A 21616-nucleotide genomic window follows, 5' to 3' on the forward strand; every position below is an offset into this window, starting at 1 on the left:
GCATACTGCTAAAGCAACACTCGAGTGGTTTAAGGGGAAACATTTAGATGTCTTGGAATGGCCTAGTCAAAGCCCAGACCTCAATCCAATTGAGAATCTGTGGTATGACTTAAAGATTCCTGTACACCAGTGGGACCCATCCAAGGAGCTGGAGCAGTTTTGCCTTTGAGAATGGGCAAAAATCCCAGTGGCTAGATGTGCCAAGGTTATAGAGATATACCCCAAGAGACTTGCAGCTGTAATTGCTGCAAAAGGTGGCTCTACAAAGTAGAGGTCGACCGTTTATGATTTTTCAACGATACCGATTATTGGAGGACCAAAAAAAGCCGCTACCGATTAATCGGCCAATTTTTTTATTTTATTTGTAATAATGACAATCACAACAATAATGAATGAACACTTATTTTAACTTAATATAATACATCAATAAAATCAATTTAGCCTCAAATAAATAATGAAACATGTTCAATTTGGTTTAAATAATGCAAAACAAAGTGTTGGAGAAGAAAGTAAAAGTGCAATATGTGCCATGTAAGAAAGCTAACGTTTAAGTGCTTTGCTCAGAACATGAGAACATATGAAAGCTGGTGGTTCCTTTTAACATGAGTCTTCAATATTCCCAGGTAAGAAGTTTTAGGTTGTAGTTATTATAGGAATTATAGGACTACTTCTCTCTATACCATTTGTATTTCATTAACCTTTGACTATTGGATGTTCTTAAAGGCACTTTAGTATTGCCAGTGTAACAGTATAGCTTCCATCCCTCTCCTCGCTCCTACCTGGGCTCGAACCAGGAACACAACGACAACAGCCACCCTTGAAGCAGCGTTACCCATGCAGAGCAAGGGGAATAACTACTCCAAGTCTCAGAGCGAGTGATGTTTGAAACGCTATTAGCGCGCACCCCGCTAACTAGCTAGCCATTTCACATCGGTCACACCAGCCTAATCTCGGGAGTTGATAGGCTTGAAGCACAGCGAAGAGCTTCTGGCAAAACGCAGGAAAGTGCTGTTTGAATGAATGCTTACGAGCCTGCTGCTGCCTACCACCGCTCAGTCAGACTGCTCTATCAAATCATAGACTTAGTTATAACATAATAACACACAGAAATACGAGCCGTAGGTCATTAATATGGTCGAATCCGGAAACTATAATCTCGAAAACAAGACGTTTATTCTTTCAGTGAAATACGGAACCGTTCCGTATTTTATCTAACGGATGGCATCAATAAGTCTAAATATTCCTGTTACATTGCACAACCTTCAATGTTATGTCATAATTACGTAAAATTCTGGCAAATTAGGCGGCCCAAACTGTTGCGTATACCCTGACTCTGCGTGCAATGAACGCAAGAGAAGTGACACAATTTCACCTGGTTAATATTGCCTGCTAACCTGGATTTCTTTTAGCTAAATATGCAGGTTTAAAAATATATACTTCTGTGTATTGATTTTAAGAAAGGCATTGATGTTTATGGTTAGGTACACATTGGAGCAATGATACACACCGCATCGATTATATGCAACGCAGGACACGCTAGATAAACTAGTAATATCATCAACCATGTGTAACTAGTGATTATGATTGATTGATTGATTGATTGATTGTTTTTTATAAGATAAGTTTAATGCTAGCTAGCAACTTACCTAGGCTTCTACTGCATTCGCGTAACAGGCAGGTTCCTCGTGGAGTGCAATGTAATCAGGTGGTTAGAGCGTTGGACTAGTTAACTGTAAGGTTCCAAGATTGAATCCCCCGAGCTGACAAGGTAAAAATCTGTCGTTCTGCCCCTGAACGAGGCAGTTAACCCACCGTTCCTAGGCCGTCATTGAAAATAAGAATGTGTTCTTAACTGACTTGCCTAGTTAAATAAAGATTAAATCAAGGTGTAAAAAAATTATTATTAAAAAAAATACAGATTTCCGATTGTTATGAAAACTTGAAATCGGCCCTAATTAATCGGCCATTCCGATTAATCGGTCGACCTCTACTACAAAGTATTGACTTTGGGGGGGTGAATAGTTATGCACCCTCAAGTTTTCTGTTATTTTGGAAATTTCTTGTTTGTTTCACAATAAACAATATTTTGCATCCTCAAAGTGGTAGGCATGTTGTGTAAATCAAATAATCCAAACCCCCCAATAATCAATTTTAATTCCAGGTTGTAAGGCAACAAAGTAGGAAAAATGCCAAGGGGGGTGAATACTTTCGCAAGCCACTGTATATGATCATAGATGTGCTGCCTCCTGTAGGTATGCGTCCGCTCCACTATGCAGCATGGCAGGGCAAGGCTGACTCTGTCCTTATGCTGCTGCGGGCCGGAGCTGGAGTCAATGGGGTCTCACAGGATGGACACATCCCCCTGCACCTGGCCGCACAGTACGGACACTATGACGTGGTCAGTACACAGACACACACACACACACACTCACACAGACAGACAGACAGACAGACACACACACACACAGACACACACACACACGCGCACACACACACACACACACACACACACACACACACACACACACACACACACACACACACACACACACACACACACACACACACACACACACACACTGAGCTCTACACAACAGGCATGACTCTACACACAGCCATCGTTAAGCACTGTCAACAGATATCCCCATTCTGCTGGATTGGGTGGAATGTATGCTGTTCTGTCCACGAAGCTGATACTGGTTTACTGTGGGTCACTTATCTGAGATTTAGATGTGTGTGGTCATGTTTGGTCAGTCCACTTAAGTCTTAAACAGTAAACAAACTGTCAACAAATCACAGCCATAGCCCAAAACAGATGTGACATGGCAGGGGATAGAGTAGGATGAGTGGTGGTTGGTGGTACAGTCATTTAAGGGATTGAGGGGTTAGGGGATACGTAGCAAGCTGGGAGAGGAGAGGCATGTTGGTGTGATTGGATTGGAGAGGGAGAGAGGCCGGGAGAGAGAAGAACGAGGCAGGATGAGGGTTATTGGATTTGTAAGGATTGAGGGGGTAATGATGGGGAGTCAGGTGATCTGGGGTGATCAGGTTTAGGGGGATTAGGAACCTTGTCTTTGTTACTAACCCCCGTCCGTCCGTCCCCGTCTCACCCCCTGTAGTGCTGAGTGATACGTCGGTTTGGTTTCGGTACGATTTATTTAAAAGTCATGGTTTTCGCTTTAACAACACAGAATAAAACAATGAATAAAAGTCCCATGATGGTAGATGGTGCGTTTTCAGGTAGAGATACCTCGCGCAACTGCTCTAAATTGCGCACTCCCTCTGTGTATGCCCCACACAGACGGGACAAGTAGGCATGCAATGGATTATGGTCATTGTAGTTAACTACCCATGTTTCCTGCGCTGAACTATGTAGAATATTGGCCTGTTGGAAACTACAACTCCCTACTACATTACACAGTTCGGCTTTGATCTGATTTATCTTTAGAGAAACTGCGCATTGAGCGCAAAGAAAAAAACGAACGAAATGGAATTCAAATAATTGGGGAATAGATCAGGAACTATCCTACAAGCATTGTTAGGATGTGTTTAGGTTACGCCACATTAATTGATTTGTAAGCCTTTTAGGACCACAGTTTGTGTGAAAAGCATTTATCTGCACAGACCATGAAGTCCCATTTGATTGTAACAGCCTCCGGTCCTCTAGTCTACTATGTATTCCCAGAGCAGAATGACCAGGGCTAATGGACTGTCTGTTTTCACCAAATACTCTGTGTCCTTGGATACGGCAGGCAGCACCAGGTGCTGATAGAAACATCTGACATCATCTCCCTGGCTATGTGTGTTGTAATGTTATCTGCATGACCACATCCACATAACATAACCTACTCCTCTAATGGCCCCGGTGACAGTGTGTATATGGTATTTGATCTTGTCTGTGTGTGTGTGTGCTAATATGTGTGTTTGTGTTGATTCCCTGTCTGTCTGTTTCTCTCAGTCTGAGATGCTGCTGCAGCACCAGTCTAACCCGTGTCTGATCAACAAAACCAAGAAGACCCCCCTAGACCTGGCCTGTGAGTTCGGTAGAGTCAAGGTAAGACTGTGTGTGTTTCTCCTCCCCCACCGCTGGCCCAGGCTCACAGAGACATACAGGGGGGCTGCAGCCTGCTGTGGGAGTGTAAGTGATGTAACTCTGTCATGGCCTGTGTTAGTCTGGACAGACAGTGGTCACAGCTGGACAGATACAACCCCTCTGGAGCTGGGATGGACTGCGTTGTCACAACTGCTCCTCTTCCATCAAATACATCTCACTTCTGCACTCTTTACTTTGTCTTTCTTTCAGTCTCTCATCCTTGAGCATGCTGGTTTTCTTACTAGAGCACATTTACTTCTCTAAACATTTCTCTCCTCTCTTTCTCTCCCTCTTTACTCTCCATTTCTCTCTCTTTCTCTCTCCCTTGAGCACAGTTATTCTCACTCATTTTTCACACTCTCCATCTCAAATGTACATTTGGTTACTATGACTTAATGGTGAATTGGGCAGTTTAGGCCTGCATCATTAAACCAGTTTGACAATTTCAGAAACATCTCTCTCCCTGAGCGCACAATAGCTTTGTATATGAATTTGTCAGTTCCTATAGCCATTCAAACACCACCAAGCCAATGTGAGTGTATTTCAAACTCTGTGCGCTGCCTCAATCAAAGTCCCTGGTCCCAAATAGTGCTGCAGCAGCGTTTAGTTTGGATAGGACAGTGTGAAGCCGAACCAAGCCAGGGTGATGTAATAGTACACACACACACACACACACACACACACACACACACACACACACACACACACACACACACACACACACACACACACACACACACACACACACACACACACACACACACACACACACACACACACACACTCATTGTGAACGCTGCTCTCCTCTCCTACTGGGCTGGAAAATCCCCTTGTCTTTCATTCTTATTTATCTGGATGTGGGCTGGAGAGGAAGTATTGGCAAGTCCGTCTGTAACTTCTATTACTGGAAGGTTTGCTGGTCAGCTTTGTTTGTGCTTGTGTGTTTGTTAAATGAGACTTGAGAGAGTTAGCCTGTAACTATTGTCCACCAGGATTGATTTAGAATGCTGACACTGGCTCCACCGTGTGTGTGTGTGTGTGTGTGTGTGTGTGTGTGTGTGTGTGTGTGTGTGTGTGTGTGTGTGTGTGTGTGTGTGTGTGTGTGTGTGTGTGTGTGTGTGTGTGTGTGTGTGTGTGTGTGTTTTTGGGCTACAGCTGCTGTGTTGGGGTGCCAGGGTGTGGCGAGGCCCTCCCTATTTCTATTTCTCTCTTTCCTTTTTCCTCTCTTCCTTTCTCTCTCTCCTTTTTCCTCTCTGTCCCTTTGTGTTTCCTCCTGTCCTCTGTCCCAGACCAGTCTCCCAGCAGCAGTAGTCAGTGTTGAGTTGTCATCCAGTGTGGGCCAGATGTGTGGGGTTGTTTATGCCACTGGGCCACTCCTGTTTTAACTCACACTCACCTGTGGGTCCTCCCATGTCAAAGCACAGGACTCCTAAAGGTTTCAAACTTGTGTGTGTGCATTATCCCTTGTCCTAACAGTGCATGAAATGTACATGTGTTGGTAACAGTTGAAGCCTGTACTCATCACCCTGTCTTTTCTTTATCACCCCTCTTCTCCCCCCCTTCTCTCGCTCTCTCTTCTCTCTCTCTCTCTCGCTCCTTCAATTTCCCTTTCTCCTCTTCTGTCTCCATGGCTTTATGACTTTCTTGACCTCCCTCCTGTCAGGTTGCTCAGCTGTTGTTGAGCAGTAACATGGTGGTGGCTCTGTTAGAGGGTAATAGTAAGGAACCTGCAGACTCAGGCTTCAACACTCCGCTGCACCTCGCCGCACGCAACGGACACAAGGACATCATCCAGTAAGAGACTTCCTATTGTTTTTCACAATCTGAACTTGTGAAACGTACGCAAAACTCGTATTGTGTAATAAGTGTTGTATAAATCATGCATTGATGTCAATGATGTCAAGTTTTAATGCAGATTTGTGTACACGTTTGTCAGGCTGCGATTCAGACCATAATGATTTGTGTGTACAGTGCCCATTGATAGATTGATATTTTCTTGTGGGTCTTAATCCTCCGCCTGTCATTCCTCTAATTTGTCCCATACTAAATGAAAGGCTATGATTGATCATGGTTGGTCAGTACATGTCTGTGTGATTGAACACCTACTCTGAGGTGGACAGGGGTCTGAGGGGTCTGACAGGGTCAACACAGTCACTGATCTGGTACTGGTGTGCTGGGAGACTCAGCAGGACAATAAATGGTTCCAATGGGTCTACCCTCTGCCACTCCTCTCTCCTTCCCTCCTCCTGTTCCTCTTCACTGTACTATGGACAAGACAAGAACCATCAGACATGCTCTGTCTCCACACCCTCTCTGGAACACTGTGGTGTGTTAATGTGTTTATTCTCTCTCTCAAGTGGATCTCGCCATATATTTAGTACCCCAATCTCTGCTCTGACTACCTGGGAGGCTATAAAATGTCCAATGTCTACTCCACTGGGGGCCACAGTCCCCTAGTTCCTCCATGGAGACCTACATCAGAGTCTGTCTGGTACTGTCCAGTACCAGACACCCAGGTCACCCTGAGCCCTGCCATAGAGAAGGGGAGGAGGAGGGGGTCTACTCTGCAGCCCTGTTCCCATGTTTCACTGACAGCTGCAGCAGTCTGTCACCAGGCTGAGAGAGCGAGAGAGATGGATATGCAGAAAGACACTGGAGAGAGAGACGGAGAGGGAGGCTCTCTGGTGTGAGGCTGCCGTGCTGCCAATGTGACCCAGATCTGCCAGTGAGATGTGGCTGCTGATTTATCAGTAGTAGCTGGGACCAGACTGTTAACACTAGAACTGCTGGGCCTCGATGGACCCCGCCTTCAAGCTAATGAGCAGGCATTCTGACTGCAACATTCTAACAGCGTAATTCATACTTTTTATATATGCTGTCGCAAAAATAATCATTTGGTTGTGTTTATGAAGGCCTTGGGTAACATTAGAATACGATTTCTATTTTATTTCAAAGAACTCCATAGCATTTTCATTAGTTTATGTTACTGTACGCTATACGCATTTTATTTTTTTTAAATTCATGTGTTCTTAGTGGAGTTACTTTGTTTCAACTATGAAACAGAAAGTATATGTGTTGGACACGGTAACAGTTTATTTTTATAACTACACAAAACATACCCCAACCACCAATACGCATGGTCAAAAGATGAAAACATCAGTAACCTAAACATCATTATAAGCGTGAAGTGGCCTTGATAAATAGTGAAACTCGAGGCAAATGCAACAGTGGCATTATAATCAATATACAGTTGAAGTTTACATACACTTAGGCTGGAGTCATTAAAACTCGTTTTTCAACCACTCCACAAATTTCTTGTTAACAAACTATAGTTTTGGCAAGTCGGTTAGGACATCTACTTCGTGCATGACACAAGTAATTTTTCCAACAATTGTTTACAGACAGATTATTTCACTTATAATTCACTGTATCACAATTCCACTGGGTCAGAAGTTTACATACACTAAGTTGACTGTGCCTTTAAACAGCTTGGAAAATTCCAGAAAATGATGTCATGGCTTTAGAAGCTTCTGATAGGCTAATTGACATCATTTGTGGCAATTGGCGGTGTACCTGTGGATGTATTTCAAAGCCTACCTTCAAACTCAGTGTCTCTTTGCTTGACATCATGGGAAAATCAAAAGAAATCAGCTAAGACCTCAGAAAAGAAATTGTAGACCTTCGCAAGTCTGGTTCATCCTTGGGAGCAATTTCCAAATGCCTGAAGGTACCACGTTCATCTGTACAAACAATAGTATGCAAGTATAAACACCATGGGACCACGCAGCCGTCATACCGCTCAGGAAGAAGACACGTTCTGTCTCCTAGAGATGAACGTACTTTGGTGCGAAAAGTGCAAATCAATCCCAGAACAACAGCAAAGGACCATGTGAAGATGCTGGAGGAAATGGGTACAAAAGTATCTATATCCACAGTCAAACGAGTCCTATATCGACATAACCTGAGAGGCCGCTCAGCAAGGAAGAAGCCACTGCTCCAAAACCGCCATAAAAAAGACAGACTATGGTTTGCATCTGCACATGGGGACAAAGATTGTATTTTTTTGAGAAATGTCCTCTGGTCTGATGAAACAAAAATAGAACCGTTTGGCCATAATGACCATCGTTATGTTTGGAGGAAAAAGGCGGAGGCTTGCAAGCCAAAGAAAACCATCCCAACCGTGAAGCACGGGGTGCTTTGCTGCAGGAGGAACTGGTGCACTTTACAAAATAGATGGCATCATGAGGGAGAAAAATGATGTGGATATATTGAAGCAACATCTCAAGACATCAGTCAGGAAGTTAAAGCTTGGTCGCAAATGGGTCTTCCAACTGGACAATGACCCTAAGCATACTTCCAAAGTTGTGGCAAATTGGCTTAAGGACAACAAAGTCAAGGTATTGGAGTGGCCATCACAAAGCCCTGACCTCAATCCTATAGACAATTTGTGGGCAGAACTGAAAAAGCGTGTGCAAGCAAGGAGGCCTACAAACCTGACTCAGTTACAGCAGCTCTGTCAGGAGGAATGGACCAAAATTCACCCAACTTATTGTGGGAAGCAAGTTAAACAATTTAAAGGCAATGCTACCAAATACTAATTGAGTATGTAAACTACAGGACATTTTTACTAGGATTAAATGTCAGGAATTGTGAAAAACTGAGTTTAAATGTATTTGGCTAAGGTGTATGTAAACTTCAACCGTAAGTGTTGATATGACAGCAGTCAAAAATAGTCAGTTATTGTCAGCTCGCGCTTATATTGTGTGCATCTTCAATGGCATCAGTTGGACTTCATTTAGCTGTTATCCCTTGTCCTAACAGTTGACTCAAATCTTCATCAATTTCACCTGCCGTAACACACTTTGACACCTTTGTTTGGTTGTGGTGCGTAATAGACTCCGGTTTTCTCTTTGTGTTCCGTTGTCTTGTCATTCTTCAGCACTGTTGAGGAGTACAACAGCTGTGCAGGTGCCTTATTTTGTGCAGAGGTAGGGAGCTCCCGTCTCACTCTGTTCATGGTGCCAGCCAGACTTGTTTTCTTTACAAGCAAATTGTTCGCCAATGACAGTGAAGTTAAGAAATTGTCCATGGAGACATTTCTCCCCTTGCCACTGTAAGGTCTCCAACACTGACCTTCTGCACAGTGTAGATATTTTCCCAGATATTGAAAGCCGTTCAGCATGTTCATTACGCACGCTCTCACGGTGTAGCCTGCTCCAAGTAGCCCAGAGTAGACTGATAAGACTGCTGTGATTCAGTGGAATGATTTAGAGTACATATCATTTAAGATTCTAATTAGAATAGATCAATACAATAGAATGGCCTGTCCTGTTTTTAATTCACAACTGGTGATGACATAATTATGCATCGTTCGCTTCCCCTCCCCCTTTCTCCCCATCATACTTTACTTCATTTATTTATTATGTTGTTATATGTGTGAAGTTAGTTTTGGTATAGTTTAGGTTCCGTTTCGAGGCAATTATTAAGGTAATTATCTACTGGAACAGCGCCTTCAACTGTCGGGAGAAGGAGTGGAACAGGCCCCACTGTCGGGAGAAGGAGTGGAGCAGGCTCCACTGTCGGGAGAAGGAGTGGAGCAGGCCCCGCTGTCGGGAGAAGGAGTGGAGCAGGCCCCACTGTCGGGAGAAGGAGTGGAACAGGCCCCACTGTCGGGAGAAGGAGTGGAGCAGGCTCCACTGTCGGGAGAAGGAGTGGAGCAGGCCCCGCTGTCGGGAGAAGGAGTGGAGCAGGCCCCACTGTCGGGAGAAGGAGTGGAAAAGGCCCCGCTGTCGGGAGAAGGAGTGGAGCAGTCCCCGCTGTCGGGAGAAGGAGTGGAGCAGTCCCCGCTGTCGGGAGAAGGAGTGGAGCAGTCCCCGCTGTCGGGAGAAGGAGTGGAGCAGTCCCCGCTGTCGGGAGAAGGAGTGGAGCAGGCACCGCTCTCGGGAGAAGGAGTGGAGCAGGCACCGCTCTCGGGAGAAGGAGTGGAGCAGGCCCCACTGTCGGGAGAAGGAGTGGAACAGGCCCCACTGTCGGGAGAAGGAGTGGAGCAGGCCCCGCTGTCGGGAGAAGGAGTGGAGCAGGCACCGCTCTCGGGAGAAGGAGTGGAGCAGGCACCGCTCTCGGGAGAAGGAGTGGAGCAGGCCCCACTGTCGGGAGAAGGAGTGGAAATGGCCCCACTGTCGGGAGAAGGAGTGGAGCAGGCCCCGCTGTGAGGAGAAGGAGTGGAGCAGGCCCCGCTGTCGGGAGAAGGAGTGGAGCAGGCCCCACTGTCGGGAGAAGGAGTGGAGCAGGCCCCACTGTCGGGAGAAGGAGTGGAAATGGCCCCGCTGTCGGGAGAAGGAGTGGAGCAGGCCCCGCTGTCGGGAGAAGGAGTGGAGCAGGCCCCGCTGTCGGGAGAAGGAGTGGAGCAGGCCCCACTGTCGGGAGAAGGAGTGGAAATGGCCCCGCTGTCGGGAGAAGGAGTGGAGCGGGCCCCGCTGTCGGGAGAAGGAGTGGAAATGGCCCCACTGTCGGGAGAAGGAGTGGAGCAGGCCCCACTGTCGGGAGAAGGAGTGGAAATGGCCCCGCTGTCGGGAGAAGGAGTGGAGCAGGCCCCGCTGTCGGGAGAAGGAGTGGAGCAGGCCCCGCTGTCGGGAGAAGGAGTGGAGCAGGCCCCGCTGTCGGGAGAAGGAGTGGAGCAGGCCCCGCTGTCGGGAGAAGGAGTGGAGCAGTCCCCGCTGTCGGGAGAAGGAGTGGAGCAGGCCCCGCTGTCGGGAGAAGGAGTGGAGGAGGCCCCGCTGGGATATTTGCGAAAAGTCAAGGACTGAGGGGGGCATGACTTAAATGGCAGAGTAATAAATACAATGAATGAGTAGTGAAAATGACTGCTTTAGCAGGTCTAGTGTTAAGGAGTCCTATTTGTGGTGTGGTGGTCTGCCCTTTCTCTGACACACCTCCCTGGTCCAAACCACCTTACCAAAGAAACAGTCAAGGCTTTCATTGGCTTCAATTGATAATGAAAGAGAGTAACTGTGTATTCAACCATGGCACAAGGATTTCTGGGATCCAGTGGCCATATGACTCCATAACAATGCCCTGTGGTCCAATCACACGGTTATGTCACCACAATACATGCTGTAACCTGTCCCATGGTTCCACCACTTTGGCCCCACATAGACATTCATGTAATAGAGGTATTAAAGGGGGGATATGAACAGTGGGTTATTGAGTCAGTGCGGCCCCAAAGGAGGAGAGGAGAACAGGATAGGGCTCTCTCTTTCAGCATCCAGCCAAACCAGAGGGACAGAGAGACTTTGATGAGCCTGCCCTCCTTTGTGTTTCTAAGGGGAAATGAAACGAGCACACTGACCCGGGGCTTACAGCCGCAGGGCAGAGGGGGAGGGGGGGGGGGGGAGTGAGAGATGCTGAAGCTGAAGCACAGTATCTGTAACAGGATGAGAATACTGAAGTTCAAGTAAGGGAGGGGTATTCTTCCTCTCCCTGTCTCTATATCTCTGTCTCTCTCTCCTGTCTTTGTCCCCAGCATGGCCCCTCTACCAGGGCTCAGTCTTCTGAGTCATTGCTCTGTGCTTGGCAACTGAGCCCCAAAAATCCCTCTCTCTTTCTCTCTGTCTCCTGTCGCTTTAAGTGACTTCTTGTTAGATGCGTGCCTTATTTACTAAAGTGAGTGGTGAGGCAAACTTATGATGCAAATCACTGTCACTGTCTTGTATTGTTATTTTGGGTTACTATAGATAAATGGTGTGATTGTGACAGAGGTCATTGTGAGATGTTGTGGTATGGTTCTGGTTTGGCTGATGAGCAGGAATGCCATGGAAAGACAGGGGTTATGGGTTTGCGGTAGTTAGTTACCAAACCATTTTGCATATGGGCGTGTGTGGATGCCCACTTCCCCTTGCCTAGTGTGTGTGTGTGTGCTATGTTTGCGTGTGTGTGTGTGTGTGTGTGTGTGTGTGTGTGTGTGTGTGTGTGTGTGTGTGTGTGTGTGTGTGTGTGTGTGTGTGTGTGTGTGTGTGTGTGTGTGTGTGTGTGTGTGTGTGAATATACCTCTCCTGCCACTATCACAAACTTTCCATGCTGAACATTCCCAGAAGAGCTCTGACATTCCCACTAATATTCCTAAAGTTTAACTTGTCTACTTTTTATTTATTTTACCTTTATTTAACTAGGCAAGTCAGTAAGAACAAATTCTTATTTTCAATGACGGCCTAGGAACAGTGGGTTAACTGCCTTGTTCACTACCAGGATATTTGAGTGTGTGTGTGTGTGTGTGTGTCTGCGTGTGTGTGTCTGTGCGGCTGGAATCGAGTGTGAATTCTCCAAATTTCCCCCTGGCACCTCAGTGAGTTCATGTGATGTGGGATGTTGAGCAGACTAGCTACGGTGGATCACTGTAACACTGCATTGACATAATATACTGTCCTGGCATCTGGTCCTGCTGGCTCCATCCATGGCTCTGCCTAGCAGAAACCTTTACAATTCACCCTGGAGTTAACAGCCTTTGTAAACTTGAAGCTGTACTAAAGTAGTACTGTGTTGTTCCTGTCTGGTTCAGGTTGCTGCTGAAAGCGGGCATCGACATCAACAGGGCCACTAAGGCTGGCACTGCCCTGCACGAGGCTTCCCTCTACGGCAAGACGGAGGTGGTCAGACAGCTGCTAGAGGTAAGACACCTGGAGGGACATCAACCTCACTTAGTCTTTAACTAGTCTGATTCAATCACTATTCTACCATATTCAACTAACAGTTGGTGACATGTTGTCCAATGTAAGTGAAGTGTATTATTGAATAGGCTGTACAGTACACTGCCGTTGACTGCATTAGACTTGAGAACATTGATTTTGAACGTGTTGCTGTGTTTCAGTGCACATCTGATTGACAATAACGTTGTGTGTGGTTTTGACAGGCTGGTATAGACGTGAACATCCGTAACACGTACAACCAGACCGCCCTGGACATCGTGAACCAGTTCACCACCTCTCACGCCAGCAAGGACATCAAGCAGCTCCTACGAGGTGAACAGATAGTTGTTAACAAATGAAGACATTATTCCATGAAGTATCATTCTTTGGCAGTCTTTACCTCTCATTCTGTGTTTTCCGCCTGCTTTATTGTCCTTGAACCAGGGCTCTACAGTGCGACCATTTTACTCACAAACTGAAAAAGTCAAGTATGAGTTTGATTTATAGCATATAAATTGCTGCTGTAGTTATTTTCAAAGTAGGTTGGCTGTTTTAGAAGTGTGTAGCCATAGAGTCTACTTGAGTGACTTTGTCCTTGTGTTTCTTGGATATCATTTTGTTCACATGCTAGGTTGTTTTTATGTTAGCTTGTTTGAGCTCAACTCAACTGCTAGTGAAGAGACATGGGAGAATCTCATCTCTCCCAGACAGACATGTCAGTCTCACTGTTGCCCTTAAAGAGGCAGCTGAACATTTTTGTCTCCCCTAAGTGGCTAAAATATTTGACGGTACATTGTACTTGCTTGAGCATGGAACACCACAAAAACATTTTATTCTTTCACTTTTGGTCATTTCTTATCATAAAAACGCTCCTCCTCAAATACTTTGTGTTCCTAAATGTATTTGTGTGTTAAAAAATCTATTTAGCTGCAAAAGTTGAAAAAAATTCAGCATAGATTCCTGCTAGCGGATTTATTTCTTTGTGCTTTTGTGTAGTGAAGCGACTCTTGCATTCTTTTGCAGTTTGAGTTCTGCAGGACAGAGTGTTCAGAGGTGTGTGTGTTGGGAGAGGAGACAGACTGAGACAGAGCCAGTGCAGACGTTCCTATAGCGAGAGAGGCCCAGAGGAGAGGCTGAGGGATATGAAATGCTCTAAGCTGTAATTCACCAAGCAGCTGTGTTTAACCTCATGGAGTACAGGTTACATAACCCTATCAGCTCACACACACACACACACACACACACGCACGCACACACAACCAAAAGACTAGGTGTGGGTGTGTGTGTGTGTGCGACCTATGCGTTTGTTTGTTTGTTTGTGTGTGATTGTTAGGTGTCACCCCTGTGTACGTGCGCATGCATGAGACTGTGTTTTGGACCTCTGCTGTTTGCTATCTCCTCTGTAATCCAGCAGGCCTGGGTCTTTGATCTGGTTCTCGCAGCCTGGGAACTCAGGCCACAATGAGCACTTGTGTTCCTCAGTCAGCAGACTGCTGCTTCAAACATGGAGGCTGTGGAGAGAGACTTCCTGTTATGATCCAGTTCTCTCTGTGTTCAGAGCAGAGTGAATAGAACACAATCAGCCACCACACCTCCTCATCATGGATTAATTATTGATGTGTACCAACCAGTCAGAAGCTGAATACAGCACTGACTGACTCTGCTCTCTGATGTCACTACATTACATACCAGTGCCGGATGTGACTAATAAAGAAACAACAGGCATTGGGATTGTAGCGGCGTCTGGGTATATCCCCTTAAGGTGATTTGAAAAAGGTGTACATGTCAGTATGTATCAATCATTGGGCTGTATTTTCTTCCTGCCTTCATACCAATTCCCTGAACTAACTTTGTGTGTGTTTCTCTTTCTCCTCTCTCTCTCTTTCTATCTGTCCCACTCTTTCTTTTTCTCCCCTCTCTGTCTTTCTCACACACAGATGCTACAGGTGTCCTGCAGGTGAGAGCTCTGAAAGACTACTGGAACATCCACGACCCCACCGCTCTCAACATCCGGGCCGGGGATGTCATCATGGTAGGCAGCAGGAACACACACACACAACCCTCTCTATTTGCTGTCTGTAACTCCTCAGATGTGCCTCAGCTGGCATTGCAGTGTTGTTCCCACACTCACTGTGCCCAACCGTGCCCCCATGTTGTCTGTTAGGACAGGTGTGTTTTCCCTGTGAACTGTCAGGCTCATCCTCTAACAGGTGTTTTAGTAGCAGGCAGGGAGACAGGCTGGCAGTGTTTATGTGCGGGTGGCTTCATGAGCATTCAGTAGACACAGTATGTAGATATGTGTGGACTACAGCAGGGGTTTTCAGCTGTTCCATGTAGTTGAACTATTCCACAGCTAGCACACCTGATTCAACATGTCAACTAATCATCAAGCCGTTGAATAGGTGACTCCGGTAAACTAGTTCAGCGCTACAACTAAATTGTGAAAAGTCTGCGGGTCCCCGAGGATAGGTTTGAAAACCGCTGGACTATAGGACGGTTTAAAAACCACTGGACTGTAGGACGGTTTGGAAACCACTGGACTGTAGGACGGTTTGGAAACCACTGGACTGTAGGACGGTCTGGAAACCGCTGGACTATAGGACGGTCTGGAAACCGCTGGACTGTAGGACGGTCTGGAAACCACTGGACTATAGGACGGTCTGGAAACCACTGGACTATAGGACGGTTTGAAAACCGCTGGACTATAGGACGGTTTGGAAACCACTGGACTATAGGACGGTCTGGAAACCACTGGACTATAGGACGGTCTGGAAACCACTGGACTATAGGACGGTTTGGAAACCACTGGAGTATAGGACGGTCTGGAAACCGCTGGACTGTAGGACGGTTTGGAAACCGCTGGACTGTAGGACGGTAAACAAACAACTTGATGTGATCAACTTACCATCAGTCATAAAGCACATATAGTCACTTGTGAAAGTCTACACACCGCTTGCACAGTCTTCACATTTTACTGCCTTAAAATGTTGTCTCAAAAGGGAATACATTTGATTTTGTTCCTACCGATCAACACAACCTACTCCACATTCCCAAAGTTAAATAAAAATGATAGAACATTTTTTAAAATAAAAATCTAATTAAAAAGATGTCTTGATTGTGTGTCTTTACGCCCCAGAGTTAATACTTCATTGTAAGGCAGCAAAATGTGTAGACTGTGACAGGGTGTAGAGACCAGCACTAGGCACTGTACTGAACCTGATGTACATGTCATCTATCAGTTCACTGTACTGAACCTGATGTACATGTCATCTATCAGTTCACTGTACTGAACCTGATGTACATGTCATCTATCAGTTCACTGTACTGAACCTGATGTACATGTCATCTATCAGTTCACTGTACTGAACCTGATGTACATGTCATCTATCAGTTCACTGTACTGAACCTGATGTACATGTCATCTATCAGTTCACTGTACTGAACCTGATGTACATGTCATCTATCAGTTCACTGTACTGAACCTGATGTACATGTCATCTATCAGTTCACTGTACTGAACCTGATGTACATGTCATCTATCAGTTCACTGTACTGAACCTGATGTACATGTCATCTATCAGTTCACTACTGAACCTGATGTACATGTCATCTATCAGTTCACTACTGAACCTGATGTACATGTCATCTATCAGTTCACTGTACTGAACCTGATGTACATGTCATCTATCAGTTCACTACTGAACCTGATGTACATGTCATCTATCAGTTCAAGGTCCAGTATGTCCTTAGGGGTATAGTGCACAACAGGTGAACTTCACTATCCATATTCCTGAGGGGGAACTAGTTTATAGGGAGAGAGTACAGTGAGCCCCTATATCTGAAGGATGGCTCTCTTTGAGCCCGGAGAGAGAGAGAGACGGGTAGGAACAGGCCCTGTTATTCATCCATCACTCCCTCTCAGCAATGACTCTACTACTACTACTGTCACACACACACACACACACACACACACACACACACACACACACACACACACACACACACACACACACACACACACACACACACACACACACACACACACACACACACACACACACACACATAGTCTCATGAACCCTGGCCTGTTTTACTTCTTGGGAGTGTGTCGGCCTATTCTGCTGCTGTGGGGGGTTGCTCCAATACCAGAGAGAAACAATTCATAAACCTTGCCCTCAGGCCATCCACCTCACACATCAACTAGCCTTTCCACACCTCACACACACATGTACATGTTAGACTCTGGGCAAAAGGTTAGCTGACTTCTTAGTGGGGACTGGTGCCGAACCAAAACGCAAAAAGTGGTTGGGCGGAGCGAGGCGGGTGAGGATTGGACAGGCTGATAGCGATGTTGTGTTCCCCTAAGTGGATGAATTGGTCTAATTTTGCATGTATGGTAAAGCCTCAAATCTTAGCTACATCTTCCATTTCAAATGAGCTGGGAAAAAAGTGAATAATTACAAAGAAATATTTAATTTTGTGTGACTACAGCACCAGCGATAAAAAGCAAAAATAGAGCCGTTGTAATTGCGCGAGGCGTCGGAGCCTGCAGGGTTTTTATCATTGAAAACAATGCATTGTAAAATAAATCCCACGCACGTGGGCCTTTAGCTAGTTTAGGCCTTTAGAAAAAGATGTTTTGCCAACTTGGACGGGTCAATTCATTTAAATGTACTTTTCTATAGCTGCCAAACCTGCCCATTCAGTACATGCTATTTCCCCCTCTACCCACATCTTTTACCAAACACACAACCCAACACCCCTGTTCTCCCCTGTTCTCCCCTATACCCTCAGCCCCCTAACCCTAATGTCCCTTGGCTTGTATCCTCTGACGAAGGCTGCTAAATTAGGGAGCAGAGACAATGGCCTGGGTTTTAGCAGCTCATGTGAACAAATGGAACATGATCAGAAACACATGACTACTGTCATCATCTGTTTATGTGCTTGACCTTTTGGTTCTCTCTCTTTTGGTTTGTTATTGTACTACAGTTGATCTCAGGGTTGTGGTGCTGCTTTTGTTCCACCCTCCCAACTTATGTAAAACATCTTTGACATTATGAAAACAAACGATACAGAGACAAAGATACACATGAAGTTGTTAACACGTAGAATGTGTTTCAAGTTGGAACATGTGCTTTCTGTCGTTGTCCCAGAACTGCACACTTCAGGTCAGGTACACTCCTACACACGTACATGAACAGTGGAAATAACACCACGTTGTTATAGAATCTCACAGACCTGCCTGCCTCAATATGGAGAGACACTGGGTAGTAATAGCCATCTGATTGGTTTAGACCTGTCTTAATGTTTGTTTTGATTGGCTGCCTGGCAGGTCCTAGAGCAGCACATGGACGGGCGCTGGAAGGGGCACATCCACGACAGCCAGAGGGGCACCGACCGGGTGGGCTACTTCCCCCCGAACATTGTGGAGGTCATCAGCAGACGCTCAGGTCAGTCACACACACACACACACACACCCTATAAGTTCAGTGTAATCATTAGCCATTCCCCACTCCCATCTGAAAGTAATGGGCAAAGAGAGAGAGCCCTCTGACAATTGCCTCTTTCATTGCGTAACCGTGGCACCCGCAGGAAACGGAGGTTCCGTAGCTTGTTGAGTCAGCTGCCGGCATGTCGGAACATCAACACACAGACACACTCACTCACACACTCATCTCCCAGACATGTCAGCACACTCACAATGCAGGATTAAGTCAGAAATGGAAAGGGAAGTTGCTTGGAACTGCAGGAGTCATCTGCTATTGTACATTATGTAAAAACTCCCACCCTTACCCACGCAGTCTACCTCTAATACCGGTTAGATTAACAGAAGGTGTCAGTTACCTACCTAACACCACAGAAGAAGATAATCCGCCCCACACCACCTCTTTGATGTGCACTAGAGGGAGAAATCCCTGAGTGAATAGGTTGGCATGGTGACACTCACGAAGCAGCTTTGACAGAACAGGGAGCAGCTCAGCACTGCAGTCAGAGGGAAATGACAGGTTTCTGTCTTCTCTGCAAATCTGTCACCACAACAAAAGATCAGGGGAACGGGAGACCCATCTTCAATTCTCCCTCTGCACCTACTGTACCTTCAGAAAGTATTCACACCCCGTTACTTTTTCCACATTTTGTTGTTACAGCCTGAATTAAAAAGTATTACATTGAAATGTTGAGTCACTGATCTACACACAATACCCCATAATGTCAAAGTGGAATTTTGTTTTTAGAAGTCTTTACAAATTCATAGAAAATGAAAAGATGAAATGTATTCAACCCCTTTTGTTATGGCAAGCCTAAATACGTACAGGAGTCAAATGTGCTTAACAAGTCACACATAATAAGTTACACGGACTCACTCTGTGTTCAATAATAGTGTTAACATGATTTTTAAATGATAACCCCGTCTTTGTACCCAACACATACAATTATCTGTAAGGTCCCTCAGTCAAGTAGTGAATATCAAGCACAGATACAACCACAAAGACCAGGGAGGTTTTCCTGTGCCTCGCAAAGAAGAGAACCTATTGGTAGTTGGTTGTTAAAAATAAAAGCAGGCATTGAGTGACCTAGTTACAGTTGTGACTTAAATTGTCTTGACAATCTATGGCAAGGTATGACAATGGCTGTCTAGCAATGATCAACAACCAACTTGACAGAGCATGAAGAATTTTATATTTATATTGCAAATATTGTACAATCCAGGTGTGCACAGCTCTTAGAGACTTACCCAGAAAGACTCACAGCTGTAATCACTGCTAAAGGTGATTCAAACATGTATTGACTCAGGGGTGGGAATATTTATGTAAATGAGATATTTCTGTATTTCATTTTCAATATATTTGCAAAAATGTACTATATATATTTTTTTCACTTTGTCATTATGGGGTATTGTGTATAGATGGGTGAGATAAAAAAAAAAAAATCAATTTTGAATTTAGGCTGTGACACAACAAAATGTGGAATAAGTCAAGGGGTATGAATACTTCCTGAACGAGCTGTTTCTCTCTTGGCTCCACACACACACACACACACACACACACACACACACACACACACACACACACACACACACACACACACACACACACACACACACACACACACACACACTGATAGGTTGTATCGCTACACATCACTGCATTGGAAGAGCAGTTGTGGCCCCTCTTCATTACAGGTTGGCCCCTCCAGAGAACACCCCATTTCCCAGACTACCTTGGTTGGACTAATCCCTCATGCTTCCAATCCATCCCTTGCTCCTATTTTTCTCTCTTCCTCCTCCTCTTCTCTCAGCATCTCTCCATCCATACCATGTAATGTCCACCTCTAACCATCAGCTTGCGTTAACCTCCTCTCTGTCTGTGTCCTACCTGTTTGACCGTGTAGGGGGCACCCTGTCCCGGCACGCCTCTCTGCCCACCCAGCGCCACCAGCTCCTCTCCAGATCCCCCCTCTCCTCCAGCCTGAGCTCAGCCCCCCAGACCGACGACTCCTACACACTGTACACCCCCAACAATCCCCACCTGGCCCTCCCCCACGCCATCGGCCTCAGCGCCAACCCAGGTATATACACACACACACCCTTATACATGCACTCAGAGGACAGACGCACATCGAAACCTGTATACGGTACTCAGCCCCCTAACCAGCCAGACAACTTCCCCACCACTGTTAACCGTGGTGAGGGCACAAGGACACCTATGTTCGCCCCCTCTAAACCCCTCTCATGCTCAGGCCCAGCCAATCCCCAGTGCTGCTCCGTGGGTCATGGTACCCCCATGGCCCAACAGTGTTGTTATGTCTGATAGGTCGGCCTCCCAGCAGCCTCTCTCAGCCTGGTTGTCCCCTGGAGGACATCTGGGTGCTCAGGAACTCACACACCGCGGGTAAGAGTCCCTCCACTGTCCCCCCATGACAATAGCTGGCTGTCTCTGTCCCCTGTCCCCATGCTCTACCTTTGTCATGTGCCAGCTTCAAACTGAGCTTCCCATAGCTCCTGCTGTTCTCCCTGCTGCCACAAGATGGGACCACCAGGAAACCTCTGTTCCAGTGACCAAAAAAGTGACCATTTCGACAGTCTACAGGACACTGCAAGCTTAATGGGTGCCCTGTGTACTCCGCTGTAGGAATTTTCCATTGTGGATGACCTTTCATCTGTCCTACTGCAGGACTGTAGTTGTAGTTTACCCCTGTAGTTCTGTAGTTCTGTACCCTTGGCTGCTGTTGCTCTATGCCTGCAGCTCCGCTCCACCATGCAACCATCTCCCTTGGCTTCGTATGGCAGCAAACGACGTCCTGTCCTGGCCTGTGCCACCCCCTGATCTGTGATGACTTGGCTGGCTCAGTGACAGGGTCCACAGCCCCAACCTCTGCCATCCTCTGCCAGCTTCAGTTAGAATCATGTGGATGTGTGTGTGACTGTGTTGACGTGGGCTCTGGAAGGACACAGAGGGGAGGTACCTCATTTTGATCTCTCTCTCGCTGTCCAGCCACCACGGTTGTCTTTAATGTCCCTCACTTCTATCTCTCTCTTTCTCTTCTCCCTCTCTCCATCCTCCTCTCCTGTGGTCCTATGTAGCAGGTGACAGGAACAGTGTAGGGAGTACGGGCAGTGTGGGCAGCACCCGTAGTGCTGGGAGTGGACAGAGCACAGAGAGTAACACTGCCCCCAACGGACAACACCACCAGACCACCGCACTCCCAGACACAGCCAAAGTACTGGACCAATTGTTATTTCAGCTTTATTTATCCTGGCTAGTCTTATTGAGATAGATAACAATGCTAAAATAATTGCAACCTTACTCACAGCTATGAACAGAGGAAATGTGATATTGTGATT

The 21616-nt window shown here is 46.1% G+C and overlaps 1 protein-coding gene across 1 annotated transcript in view; it reads left to right on the forward strand.

Annotated features, from left to right (window-relative positions):
- LOC120034102 (caskin-2-like) overlaps window positions 1-21616 on the forward strand; it is an 88982-nt gene that overhangs the window by 61633 nt on the left and 5733 nt on the right. Inside the window, exons 5-13 of the mRNA XM_038980537.1 lie at window positions 2253-2398; window positions 3959-4054; window positions 5757-5887; window positions 12648-12756; window positions 12999-13107; window positions 14712-14806; window positions 18107-18224; window positions 20164-20340; window positions 21356-21492. Of these exons, the coding sequence (XP_038836465.1) occupies window positions 2253-2398; window positions 3959-4054; window positions 5757-5887; window positions 12648-12756; window positions 12999-13107; window positions 14712-14806; window positions 18107-18224; window positions 20164-20340; window positions 21356-21492 (1118 nt within the window). The remainder of the gene's footprint in view (window positions 1-2252; window positions 2399-3958; window positions 4055-5756; window positions 5888-12647; window positions 12757-12998; window positions 13108-14711; window positions 14807-18106; window positions 18225-20163; window positions 20341-21355; window positions 21493-21616) is intronic.

The sequence above is a fragment of the Salvelinus namaycush genome, chromosome 41, assembly GCF_016432855.1.
Source record: "Salvelinus namaycush isolate Seneca chromosome 41, SaNama_1.0, whole genome shotgun sequence".
Lineage (NCBI taxonomy): Eukaryota > Metazoa > Chordata > Actinopteri > Salmoniformes > Salmonidae > Salvelinus > Salvelinus namaycush.